The sequence below is a fragment of the Bos grunniens genome, chromosome 8 (assembly GCF_055505025.1).
Source record: "Bos grunniens cultivar Pamir isolate PY7600 chromosome 8, Bosgru_T2T1.0, whole genome shotgun sequence".
NCBI classification, from domain to species: domain Eukaryota; kingdom Metazoa; phylum Chordata; class Mammalia; order Artiodactyla; family Bovidae; genus Bos; species Bos grunniens.
In genome coordinates this window covers 89,981,838-89,995,028 of record NC_141172.1, presented here as the reverse complement: position 1 = coordinate 89,995,028, position 13,191 = coordinate 89,981,838, and the positions used below count along the sequence as shown (strand labels likewise).

The following is a 13,191-nucleotide window of genomic DNA, read 5'->3' as shown; positions in this document are numbered from 1 at the left end:
ACTGGATGCTGTTCCAAACATGCTTACTGACTGACTAAGGGGCTCAAATAAGACTGTGTGGGTAGAAGAGGGAAGCTTTTTAAAAGGAAAAGTTCCCTAAAGCCACCGTGTTACTAATATTAAGCCTAGAAGCCAAATAACTAAATAAGCAAACTTTAAGTGATGGGTGAAGCCTTTTGCCTTTAGACAATTTCAAGCATTATTTATAAAAAGCAAATGGGAATTTTGAACAGAAATCTGTTTTTTCCATTAATCTCACATTAAATGCACTGATATATCAATATCAAAGAATGCAATAAATAAACACACCAAAACAGAGGCCATATAGTGAAAACATTATATTATAACATGCTTTTCCAAACCGAATATTAAAATTAATATTTTGAACATATTCTTAAATTCTACATGCATACTTCTGCATACCTAAACTACATGTTAAACACCTGAACACATTCTACTCACACTTCAGATCTTTAAACATCAACAACCTATTAGTATAGCTATTATAACAGAACAAATTTGGATAGAGGTCTGAGATGATTTTTAAGCTCACACAAAGAGCACCAATTGTTAACATCATTTTTGCATTTTATTCACAAACACTGATACCATTGGTTTATTTATCTTAAAACAAATACTCTCTTTAAAAATGAATGTGTATTAAAGTAGTTTAAATGACAGAGTAGGCTTTATTCCAATCCGTTTGTTAAACAGACTATTTTCACAACATCTAAGTCTACTTTTCAGTGATCCGTTTCATCACTGCTACCATATACTTTTAAAAATTAATTCAGAATTATTTTTTCAAAGAGAGAAATGATCAAATTCCAGTCCATACATCTTATAAATATTTTACATCTAACACACACAACTTTATAGTTCATGCGATAGGCAGTGTCTAAAAAATCAGTTAATAAATCTCAAAAACATTGAAATGTCTAAACACAGTGTCTTCTAGATTTTTTTTGTAAGAAAAGTAATCTGTAAACATCTTTACCTTTAGTTCATGCTTGGTCATTTGCTGTGGTCATTGTGGAAGAAGTGGGTATGACTTTGTAACCATTTGTGAAGTGGTCCATCTTTGCAAAAATATTACATTCCATGGGTAAAGAACAAGTCTTAGAATTACCATGTGGTACAAATTTGTGAAATCAATTTTTGTATTTAAAAACATAAAACAAAGACTACTAAACAGTCCAAAACTGTTGTAGCTGAATATTCTAAATACGAGCCAACAGTACTACACTAAAAATGTCCAAAAATAAGGCCTCTGAAATAAATATTTCCATTCTTTAAAAAAAGACATAATAAATGTACATCACATGGTCAGTGTACATATAAAAGTCACCAGTTCAAACCATTCTGGATGACGTATCTGAAGTAAAATGACCTAGGTTTTGCTTCTGTCGTCGTCCTCTATTATTTTTAGGGCATTTTCTGTCAAGAAAAAAGGAAAATGTCATTTTGTTTAGGATATTTCAAATGTTTCCAGGTTAATACACATTCCACACAGAAAGCCATATTGCATATGATCACATGAAAGGGAAACAGACGCTATTTGATGACAGACTATCATGTCAGACTGCCGTCCTTCCTACAAAGCAGGGAGGTGAGAGGGTTAGACATGCAATGCAGGTGTAAACACAAATGAAACTCACTCCCAGGGTCTCCCACTGCATGTGCATGCCCAAGAGGAATCGCCACCCTTCTTCTGGCCTGGCAATTACCAAACCACAGTGACTGGTAACATGGAAACTTGTGACAGTAGAAAGGATCCTTGCTTATGTACTTTCCCTGAGCATGACAACACCCTCAAAATGACAAGGACAGCTTAGATGAAGGAGAAATCAGGAAGAAATGTGCTTATTAACCTCAAATCAGAAAATACAGGAAATGCCTAGTTATTTTAGATGGTAATTCAGAAGGAGTCATTCGACACCCTGCTGGGACAAACCACAAAACCCAGGACAGAACTTGGGGGATAAGAGATACTTCTCAGTCTGCTCTCACGGCTCTGTGCATGTTTCTCTGCGGTGGTTTAAAGCCTGTCGTGCCATGTGCCCGCCCACTAGAATGTAAACGCAATCAGATCTCACTGTGCACAAAGTGCTATACACTACACAACATGGAATAAAGGAAGCTGGATGAGCTCCAGTAATTCTGAGTTGAGGCTCTGCTAGAAACTAGCTGTGCAACACCCTTTTTCTATAAGCAAAATATTAAAAGTTGGACTAACCTCTAAAATCTCTTCCAGCAAGAACTTTATAATCTAACAGTAAGAAAGTCTTGAGACAAGAACTTCTACCCTAAAGTTCCAGGTTTTTACTCATTTTCCAAGAGCACTACTTTGTCTTGATGTAAAAGCTTGATGGTAACACTTCCAGTTTACATACTGTTTTTCACAAATTTTGCCTTATCCTCATAAAAACACTTGGAGGTAGACAGGGCTGGAATCAACTCCATTTCACACATGGGAACACCGATTGAGAGGGACGGCAATCTTCCTCAACTGTCACAACTCACCGTGACACTGGACAAGTTCCTGAGACCATGGGTTTTTTCCATCTACACAATAAGGGGGTTCGGCCAAGGTGATATTCAACATGAAAGAAGATGCCAAGCCTAAGAGAAGAAAATTTCACTCCTGCAGTCTTGATAAATGTGTCAGTGGGAACATCCCTTTAAAGGAAGATTCCTCACATGTAACAGTCACCACAGGATAAGTGAACAGCTGTCGCAATGGACTGTGTGGGAGAGACACTCCTTAAAAATGCAGTGCAGGTCAGTCCAAGTGCATAATTATAATATCCTCAATCCAAGGGAGCAAGACATTCTAGGGGTGAAAATGCCATAATAAAAAGGGCTCAGGAAGAGATCTATGATAAATTCAATGAGATGACCCTTCAGACATAGAGACAGAGGGTAGTGAATACACTGTAACAGTTAAATATAAGGCAACGCCTATGTGTCTGTGAAGGCAGCAAATGGACTTGGGATATAAACTGCTGCTGCTAAGTCGCTTCAGTCATGTCCAACTCTGGGTGATCCCATAGATGGCAGCCTATCAGGCTCCCCTGTCCCTGGGATTCTCCCACTGGAGTGGGTTGCCATTTCCTTCTCCAATGCATTAAAGTGAAAAGTGAACATGAAGTCGCTCAGTCGTGTCCGACTCTTAGCGACCCCATGGACTGCATGCAGCCTACCAGGCTCCTCCGTCCATGGGATTTTCCAGGCAAGAGTACTCGAGTGATGGGATATACACTAGAGGTTACTAACTTGAATTCCCTGGTAGCTTAGTTGGTAAAGAATCTGCCTGCAAGGCAGGAGACCAGGTTTAACCCCTGGGTCGGGAAGATCCCCTGGAGAGAAATGCCGCACTCCAGTATTTCTGCCTGGAGAATCCCATGGACAGAGGAGCCTCGCAGGCTACAGTCCATGGGGTTGCAAACAGACACGACTCAGCGACTAAACCACAACCACCACTAATTTAAAAACTACCTGCAAGGTAATTGTAATTTAGTAGCTGAGGATTATGGCACAGTGAGAATTGAGGCAAAGAGCTAGACAAAAGGCTGGATAGGATTAACAAAAGGGCTTAACTATCTCTCTGCTCTTGGGTGAAGTTTTCCCAACCTAGGGCACCAGTTTCCTCACTTCTCTAGAATGAAGGGGTTGAATACAAAGTAACTTCTTGCTGACTCTAACGTCCTTTGATCTTTAAGATCTTTAAGGAACTAAAAATCACTGGGCCTCAAAATCTTTCCTTACCTTTACCTTATTACCTTATTTCTTTCATTCACCTTCCAAATCATCTGTTATTCCACTTCTGCTTTACTCTAATAACGTCCTAAATGGTCTTCCAAAACCTCACATTTTCTCTCCAATAAATTTTTCAGATGACACACAGAACTAATGCCCTGGGAAAATGATTCACACCAAGTCCCTTCCCTGTTGCAAAACCCTGAACTGCTATAAAATCAAGTCTGAATCGCACTCCCACAGGAGGATCATACTTAGCAAACGTATTTCCCAAGATGACTTAACATGGACCCCCCTCTTTTTGGTGGTTCCATAGCAAGAGGAATGGTTTAGCAATCAGGCAGCACCGAATCCAAATCCAGACCCTTTCACTTACTAGCTGGAGGACCACAGGCAAACTGCTTCACCTCTGAGCCCATGTTACACAGCCACAGGCAGCCCTGCTGTTACATGGTGGGTTTATTTTTTCTATGTTCTCTTTCTGCTGTCATTATTTTTTATAACATTATGTCCCTACTTTAATCTACTGCCCAATTTCATATTCAGTAGTCTTGCCTAAGGGCAGATCATCTGTTCTATAGAATAAAGTCCACTGGCTTTCAGCACTTGTATTTTATGAAAAATATGTTATTCAGAGAAGAGTTTTTCATCATTGCTAGATTTATCATTTTAGCTCCAGATGGCTGAGACCACAGAGGGTCTGGCTTCTCCCCAGACTTCAGACAGAAGAGCCATAAATCCATTATGGCCTGCCAATATCTACACTTGATATAGCCCAACCCTCAGCCCAGAATAAGGCAGAAATGTATAGAGATAATGTTTATGGGAGTCTAAACCAAACTGAAAGGAGGTAGGAAGAGGTAAGCAAGAAGAAAAGACCTTAGACTCAGAAGCATAAAGATGAACAAGATGAAAACTTAATTTTCTTTGAGTTCTCCAAGGTCCAGTTCAGTCTGACTTACATATTTCCACTCAGCCTGGAAAACACCTCTTTTTAGGCCAACTGCACTCCAATTATGTCCTTTACTTTGGGGTTCAGTTATGATAAACTCCCAATGGTTTTAGTTATGATAGAGTATTTTAAAGTTTACTACTTATAACTGTATTCTAGAAAATGAAGTAATGCTAAGACAACATATTTAAAAAGCAGTTTTCTTTAACCTCTGATTTCTTCCCTTCTTGTATTTACTATAGATAAAGTATATTCTTAGGGCACAAGACCCAGTCAATTCTGCAGGACTTAGAAAGTTCCTGCCTGGCTCTTCAATGCATGTGCAGACCATCCTGCTACCATCACTGTCCCTGAAGGTGATGCTTAAAGCGGACACACAGTTCTAAGATCTCAAAATTCCTTTATGCCACTGAGTACCCTCAGGCTTTCTCTGCCTGAGCCTAGATCTGCCTGTAACCCTGGGAATGAGTTCTTGACCAAATTCTAAAGCAGCACGATGGGGAGAGGTCAGACCTACATGGAAACCTTAAGAGAATTAATTCTAGGATTTCTTCCTAATAGACTGGTAGATGTCAAGTCCCCATTATTTTGAGTGCTTCAGGATTCTTTAATAGCCACCCACCTCTAATTGAAAGTTGGTATTTTGTAGGCCATTACCTACCTGGTTATGCACATGACAATTGCTACTATAATGGCAATCTGTACAGCTCCAATAATTGCTGCTATAAGAACATGAGTGAGCTTTTGCCTACTTGGCACTACATAGAGAATACTAAAGTCTGTCTTTTCACAGTGCTGTCCAGTGTAACCAGATTCACATCTGAAAAGGGGGAAAAAGAAAAAAAGGACTCCTGTGAGATTTATAAATTTCAGTAATTCCAGGTTTTAAAATGAAAACGTACAAAAGAATGATAAACAGAAACAGCAAATCAGGCACTCTCCCACCATCTGAAAAAACACTGCCATTACTGTATTTCCTTACACTCTTTTGGATACGACTAGTTTACAAAGTGCTTCTTGCACTCATCATCATATCACTTTAATTTAAAAGCTGCTAAGCAGTCTTTGTTACTGCCATTTAAAAATGGATTCACAACATCCCATTCAGTGGCTAAAATACAGCAATTCCTATTCCTTGCTTTTAGACATATCGGCTATTTTCTATTTTTCAGAATTATGAGTTAGGTGTGGTGGATATTATGATGACTGTGCATTCTATATTTAGCGTTATCCCTTACGCTAGATACTTCAAGTGGGATTACTGAATAAATAGTTTTATAGACATTTACAGTTCTCTGAACGTAACACCAAATTATATTCAAGACGCTTCTCAGTGTACATAATATAATCATTTAAAGAACAAGGGGAAGAGATGAAAATAAGTTGTTAATGACAGAAACAGAGCTAAGCAGTCAAGTAGGTACAAATCTGAGAAATTATCTGAATTCCAATTAAGAGTAAATAAAAAGGCAACAACATCAGCTGATGATAATTTGACAGGGAGAAACATTTAAAATACTTAATAGAAAACTCACATTTTTTAGTTGACAGAAGGACAGAAGTGAAATGTGTAAATTCGCCAGCCTTCAGTTAAAACTGATTAATAAAACATTAGAAGTCTAAGGATAGAATATTTATTAATGTCCCACATTTCATTACAGAAAAATAATTTTTAATAAAAACACACAGAGCAAGGGGCTTTCCTGGTGGCTCAGAGAGTGGAAAAAAAAAAGAATCCACCTGCTATGCAGGAGACCCGTGTTCAATCCCTGGGTTGGGAAGATCCCCTGGAGAAGGAAACAGCAACCCACTCCAGTATTCTTGCCTGGAGAATCCCATGGACAGAAGAACCTGGTGGGCTATAGTCCATAGGACCGCAAACAGTCTGACACGATTGAGCAACTAACACACACATACGCATAGGAAGAAAGAAACCCGAAAGCACAGGAACAGGAAGCCCGAGGAACCTGAGTCCACACATCCTACCCTTGGGGGCCCAGACACCTGCCAGAGGTTCCATACTGGTTCTAAGCTTCCTAGCAGACAAAAATGGCAGTTTGGCAGATACATAGATCACAAGCATAACTGAGAGCACAGAAATACACCTTTACATCTATGGTCAACTGATATCTGGAAAGGGAGCTAAGATAATTTGATGCAAAACAGTCTTTTCAACAAATGGTGCTGGGACAACTGGACATCCACATACAAAAGAATAAGAGTTGGACCTCTTCCTCATAGCATACACAAAAATTAACTCAAATGGATCACAGATCTAAATGCAAGAACTAAAACTTTAAAACTCTTGGCGGGGGGAAGAAAGTAAATATTCATGACCTTAGATGAGGTATGATTTCTTCATACACCATCAAAAGCACAAACAGTAACAAAGTTAAACTAGGCTAAATCAAAATTAAATCTTTTGTACATAAGGACACTATCAAGAAAGAAACTGAAAAGATAAGCCACAGGAGAAAATTTCTGCAAAGTATGAATCTGACAAGAGATTTGTATCTAAAGTATATAAAAAACTATTAAAACTCATTAACAAAAAGAGGGAAAAGGTACAAAATAGACAAAAGATCTGAACAGACATTTCTCCAAAAATGATAGATAAATGACAAATAAGCACTAATATCATTAGTCGTCATGGAAACGCAAATCAAAACCACAATAAGATGTCTAGCATACCCACCAGGAATCAAAAAGCCAGAAAATGACAAGTGTTGGCAAGGATTCTGCAGGGAACATAAAAATGATGCAGCCACTTTTAAAACCATTCTGGCAGTTCCTCAAAAAGTTAAATACAGAGTTAGCATTTGGCCCAGCAACTCCTAGGCATTTACCCAGTAGAAATGAAAACACACGTCCACACAAAAACTTGCAAACAATTATGCAAGGGAGCATGATCCGTAATAGCCAAAAGTGGAAACAATCTAATTATTTTTCAACTGGTAAGTGGATTAAAAAATGTGGTATTACCCATCTAATGAAATACTGTTCAGCCACAAAAAGGAACAAAATATTGATACACATCACAACATGAATAAATTGTGTAACAGTATGCTAAGTCAAAGACAGACAGACACAGACCACACACTGCATGAATACAATCTATTGAAATGAAATGTCCAGAATAGATAAATCTACAGAGACAAAGAGTATTGGTGGCTGGCTAAGGCCCAGGAGGATGGGGAGATTTGGGGGTAAAGGGCATAGTTTCCTCAGGGTGATGAAATGTAAACTGACTGCAGTGACTGCACAACTCCATGAATATACTAAAAACCACTGGATAAAGGAAAGAAGTGGGACGGGAGCTGAGAGGTGAGGGGGAAAAGGGAAAGAGATAAAATCACGGATATAAAATACAATCTCCACAAAAGGAAATCAAGCCAGTTGTTCAAAAGAATAACAGTATCTGGACAAATACATGTAACAGAATGAGACTAGAGTATTTCTTCACGCCATACAGAAAAATAAACTTAAAATAGATCAAAACTAAATGTAAGACTTGAAAATCACAAAACACCTAGAAGAGAACACAGGTAGAACACGCTTTGACATAAATAATAGCAATATTTTTTTAATTTGTCTCCCAAGGCAAAAAAATAAAAGCAGAACTAAACAAATGGGATCTAATTAAACTTAAAATCTTTTGCACAGCAAAGGAAACCATAGACAAAACAAAAAGACAACCTACTGAATGGAAGAAAATATTTGCAAATGATATTACTGATAAGCAGTCAATATCCAAAATATATAAACAGCTCATATAACTATCATAAAAACCACCCAATCAAAAAATAGGCAGAAGACCTAAACAGACTTTTTTTTTTTTTCAAAGAAGACATACAGAGATGGCTAAATGAAAAGATGCTCAACATTTTACTAAGATATCATCTCAGAGCTGTCAGAATGGTTATCATCAAAAAGTCCACAAATCACAAATGTTGGCAAGAATGTGGACAAAAGGGAACCCTTGTACATACTACTATTGTTGGAATGTAAACTGGTACAGTCACTACAGAAACCAGTAAGATTCCTCAAAAAACTGAAAACAGATCTACCTAATGACCCAGAAATTCCACTCATAGGCATATATTCAGAAAAAACAAAAACACGAACTTGAAAAGATACATACATCCCAATGTTCAGGGCAGCATTATTTACAATAGCCGAGATACTAAAGAAACCCAAGTGTCCATAACAGACAAATGGATAAATGCACATACACACAATGGACTATTCCTCAGCCATAAAAATAATGGAATTCTGCCATCTGCACCAACATAGATGGACCTAGAGAATACTGTGCTTAGCGAAATGTCAGACAAATACTGATAATACCAGTTATTTTGTGAAATCTAAAAATTAAAACAAAGAATGCATATAGCAAAAAAGAAACAAACTCACAAATGTAGGAAACAAATAGTTGTTACCAGTGGGGAGGCAGAAGGGAAGAAGAGCAAGACAGGGGTACAGGATTAAGAGAGACAAACTACTATATATAAAATAGATACGCCACAAGTATACTGTACAGCACAGAGAATTATAGCCATTATTTTGTAACAACTTTTAATGGAGTATAATCTATAAAAATACTGAATCACTATGCTGTATACTTGAAACTAATACTGCAAATCAACTATTTGTTTTTAAAAAACAAATCAGTTGCTATTTTTATTAAATTTAAGGGAACTTGATCTCATAAGTCCTCATATAAAGAGGGTACTTTCCGGGAATTTCCTTGCAATCCAGTAGTTAAGACTCAGGGCTTTCACTGGCATGAGTTCAACCCCTGGTCGGGAAACTAAGATCCCCACAAGCGACACAGCCTGGTCCCCCAGCCCCAGAAAGAATACTTTCTCATCCAGAGAGCATCATCCTCAACAATACAGCTATAATAAATTCAACAATATAATGCAGTCTCATAGGATTTTCTCAAAGAATATATTTCATGGCAGGCTAACAGCCGAAAGTCAAAGCTCAGTGAAATAAAAATAGTTCCACAGGGAGCTATAACAATGTCCTAGATACACAGTTGACAATTAAGCTTAATTCAAAAATTAAAGGTCAGAGTATCAGAAAGAATGTACAGACCATGTTTCACTCATGCAGGTCCCCCTGGACATCATTCCTGCACCTGACTATTGGATTATACTCTCCAATACCTGGAGTATTAAATTCCAGGTTAGCACTACTTCCTCTGTTGCTGATTAAAGGCAGATCCAGGGATCTGGTTCTCTCTTGCCTGTTCTTTCATGTCCACACCCTCCATGGTAATCTCATCATGCCCACAGCCTCATGGGCTGACTCATTCACTCGAATATTCAACCTACTTACTGAGCACCCGACATGTGCCAAGTACTGAGGTGGGCATGTGTGATACATCAGGGAACAAAGATCCCTGGCTTGTTCATCCTCCAGTAGGGGAGGGAGGGTCAATAAACACAATAAGCAAATTAAACGGTTATGTTAGAAGGTAGAATTAAAGAGAACAAAGAGAAAGAATTAAGGGGTATCATGAGTGCCAGGTATAGGCCAGGAAGGGAGCCCTACAACTTTAAGGAAGATGGTCAAGGCAAGCTTCAGGAAGAGACATGTGAGTAAAGATGTGAAGGGGGTCGGGGAGTTTGCTGTGTGGACAAGTGTGAGGAGAGCATAACAGGCAAAAGAAGAATCAGTGCAAAGGCCCTGAGGTGGGTGCATGAGTGCACGGTGTGTCCAAGCAAGTGTGGCTGGAATGGGCCGGCCAAAGGGAAGGAGAGGACCAACACAGAGAGGTGAAGGGGCCCACCTGGCGAAGGGCTCCTCACTCGGGAGGTGAAGGAGCCGCTGGAAGGGCATTAGCAAAGGAAAGCCAAGAGCTGACTTTTATTTTAAAGTCTCACTCTGGCTGCTGTGTTGAATATGGACTATTTAGGATACAATCAGGAAGGCTAACGCATAATGCCAGAGGGGAAAAATGGTGCCTGGACTAGGAGTAGTAGTGATGATGAGAAGTCATCAGATGCTGGATATATTCTGAAACGGAGCTAACAGGACACCTGAAATGACTAAACGTGGAGTATGACAGAGAGACAAGTCAAAGTCATATCAGAGGTGTTTTGTGTAAACCAAAGAAAAGATGGAGTCAGCATCAACCGAGATGGAGAAGTTAGAGGTAGAACAGGTTTAGGAGAGGGAGGGCAGATCCAGAGATTAGCTTAGGTTCTATTGAGCTTAAGGTGTCAGATGCTCATGTGAAAAGGGGCAGAGAGGGAGAGTCCCAGGTTGAGAGAGTGGCCTGGGGGTCATCAGCATACATCATGTAAAGCCCTGATGCTGGATGGAGTCACTAAGGAAGAGAACCAGGGCTGGGCCCTGGCAGCACGCCAACACTGAGAGACCAGGAAGCAAAAGAGGACCCAGGCAAGAAGGCTGAAAGAAAAGCAGCCAGTGAGGAAGGAGAAAGGAGGAAGGAGAGCGTAATCCCTTAACCAAGCGAAGAATGTCTATCATGCAGGAGGTTGGACGCCACTGATCATTCAAAAGCCATTTGAGACTGAGAAACTGACTGATGAATTTAGCAACAAGAACAGTCTCAGTGAAGTGCTGGGGAGCAAAAGCTCATTGGGGTGAATTCATGAGATAGGAAGTGAGAAACTGGAGACAGACTACAGACAACTATTTCCAGTTCTTCTACAAAGGAAAGGACAGAAATGGGATCGTAGCTGATAGAAGTGACAATGAGAAATACCTTTCAAGATAAAAGAAATAAAAAGTAGCTTATAAATGTATAAAAATATATGAACAAAACAATATATGGTAAGAAGAAAAATGGGGAACACTGCTGGCAGTGATAGTAAAAAGCCTGTGAATGCTTTCGTCATACTCCTTCAGTTTTCTCATTGAACTTTGAAACAAGATCATTACCTGAGAGTGAGGATGAGAGGAGGTGTTGACAGTCTGAAGAGAGGGTGGATGGTAAAAGCAGTCATTTTATCTAGGAGAGGAGGATGAAGGACCGCAGTTATAGAGTGACTGCCGGCAGCATGCAGGGCCCGCTGAGTATAAAGGTGCATAAGACCAGTTAAAGCCTGGTGGGTGTAGGTATGCAGCAGGCGGGAAGCTGGAACGAACCAGGATGATAGTTTTGTCAAGTGAGTGCATGATGAAGCAAGGGAGGTACTACAAGGATTGACCACGGAATTAAGCTGAGTAAGGAGGCAATGAGGATATGCACTGAAAAGGTGAGAGATTAATCACCTGGAGGCCCTGTGGGTGGAAGGACTGCTATAGGAATTAGATGGGATACGCTAAAGACCTCTGCCAACAAAGGCCCATATAGTCCAAGTTATGGTTTCTTCTAGTAGTCATGTACGAATGAGAGTTGGACCATAAAGAAGGTTGAGTGCCAAAGAATTGATGCTTCTGAACTGTGGTGTTGGAGAAGACTCTTGAGATTCCCTTGGACTGCAAGGAGATCAAACCAGTCAGTCCTAAAGGAAATCAATCCTGAATATTCATTGGAGGGACTGATGGTGAAGCTGACGCTCTAATATTTTGGCCACCTGATGAGAAGAGCTGACTCACTAGAAAAGACCCTGATGCTGGGGAGGATTGAAGCCAGGAGGAGAAGGGGATGACAGAGGATGAGATGGTTAGATGGCATCACCAACTCAATGGACACGAGAGTTTCAGCAAGCTCTGGGAGATGGTGAAGGACAGCGAAGCCTGGCGTGCTGCAATCCATGGGGTCGCAGAGAGTCAGACACAACTAAGCGACTGAACAACAATGCTAAAGATGGAATGATTCTCAGACACATCTTCAATGTGCACCTGTCTCATGAGTTCCAAAACCACAGATACCCAGGAGCCTACTAGATAAGTGGATGCCCCACAGACACTTGAGATCAAGCATTATTAGGCTCAGTGCATCATGTCCCCCCAAACCTCCATTCTCCTCCCTCTATTTCCTTTCCCTCTTCAATTTTGCATCAGCTAGAAACCCAGGAGACTCTCTTGACTCTTTCCTCCCATGACCCTCCACCAACTCCCACATTCCCATCCTCATACCCAACCAGCCACCAAAACCTCTGGAGTCACCACCTGTTTTCTCTCTACAACTCATGTCCTCATCTCAGTCCCTCTGTAAGTCTTTATTTGGTTCAGGCTCTCACTCCTCACTAACAGACAGGCTCCTAACCTTCAGTCTTCTAATCCATTTTTCACCTAGCTACCCAGATGGCTTTCAGATCTGCCCGTATCTTTCTTATTTAAATCCTTAAATGGTTTCTGTCTTTAAAATAAAGGACATGGGAATTCCCTGGAGGTCCAGTGGTTAGGACTCTGCTTTCTGTATGGGCTTGGGTTCCATCTCTGGTTGGGGAACTAAGATCTCACAAGCCATGCAGTGTGGCCAGATTAATTAATTAATTAAAGGACAATCTCCTGGTATGGCACAAATGTCCCCATAAGACCTGCCCCTCCTCCCACTT

General features: G+C 40.0%; 1 protein-coding gene across 24 annotated transcripts in view; it reads right to left on the bottom strand.

Annotated features, from left to right (window-relative positions):
* Window positions 1–323: 323 nt before the first annotated feature.
* The window catches only part of LOC147367664 (myb/SANT-like DNA-binding domain-containing protein 3), a 152,548-nt gene continuing 139,680 nt past the window's right edge, over window positions 324–13,191 (bottom strand). For 16 of the 24 annotated variants that reach the window (XR_015131972.1, XR_015131971.1, XR_015131973.1 and 13 more), the window contains 2 exons: window positions 5,373–5,531; window positions 324–1,437 (listed from right to left, as the gene is read on the bottom strand). Coding sequence is in view for 19 of the 24 variants with exons in the window: in XM_086315705.1 (XP_086171831.1) it covers window positions 1,353–1,437; window positions 5,373–5,531 (244 nt within the window). In the remaining 5 variants the exon portion in view is untranslated. The remainder of the gene's footprint in view (window positions 1,438–5,372; window positions 5,532–13,191) is intronic. The other 8 variants (XM_086315714.1, XM_086315718.1, XM_086315715.1 and 5 more) reach the window with 1 other exon arrangement.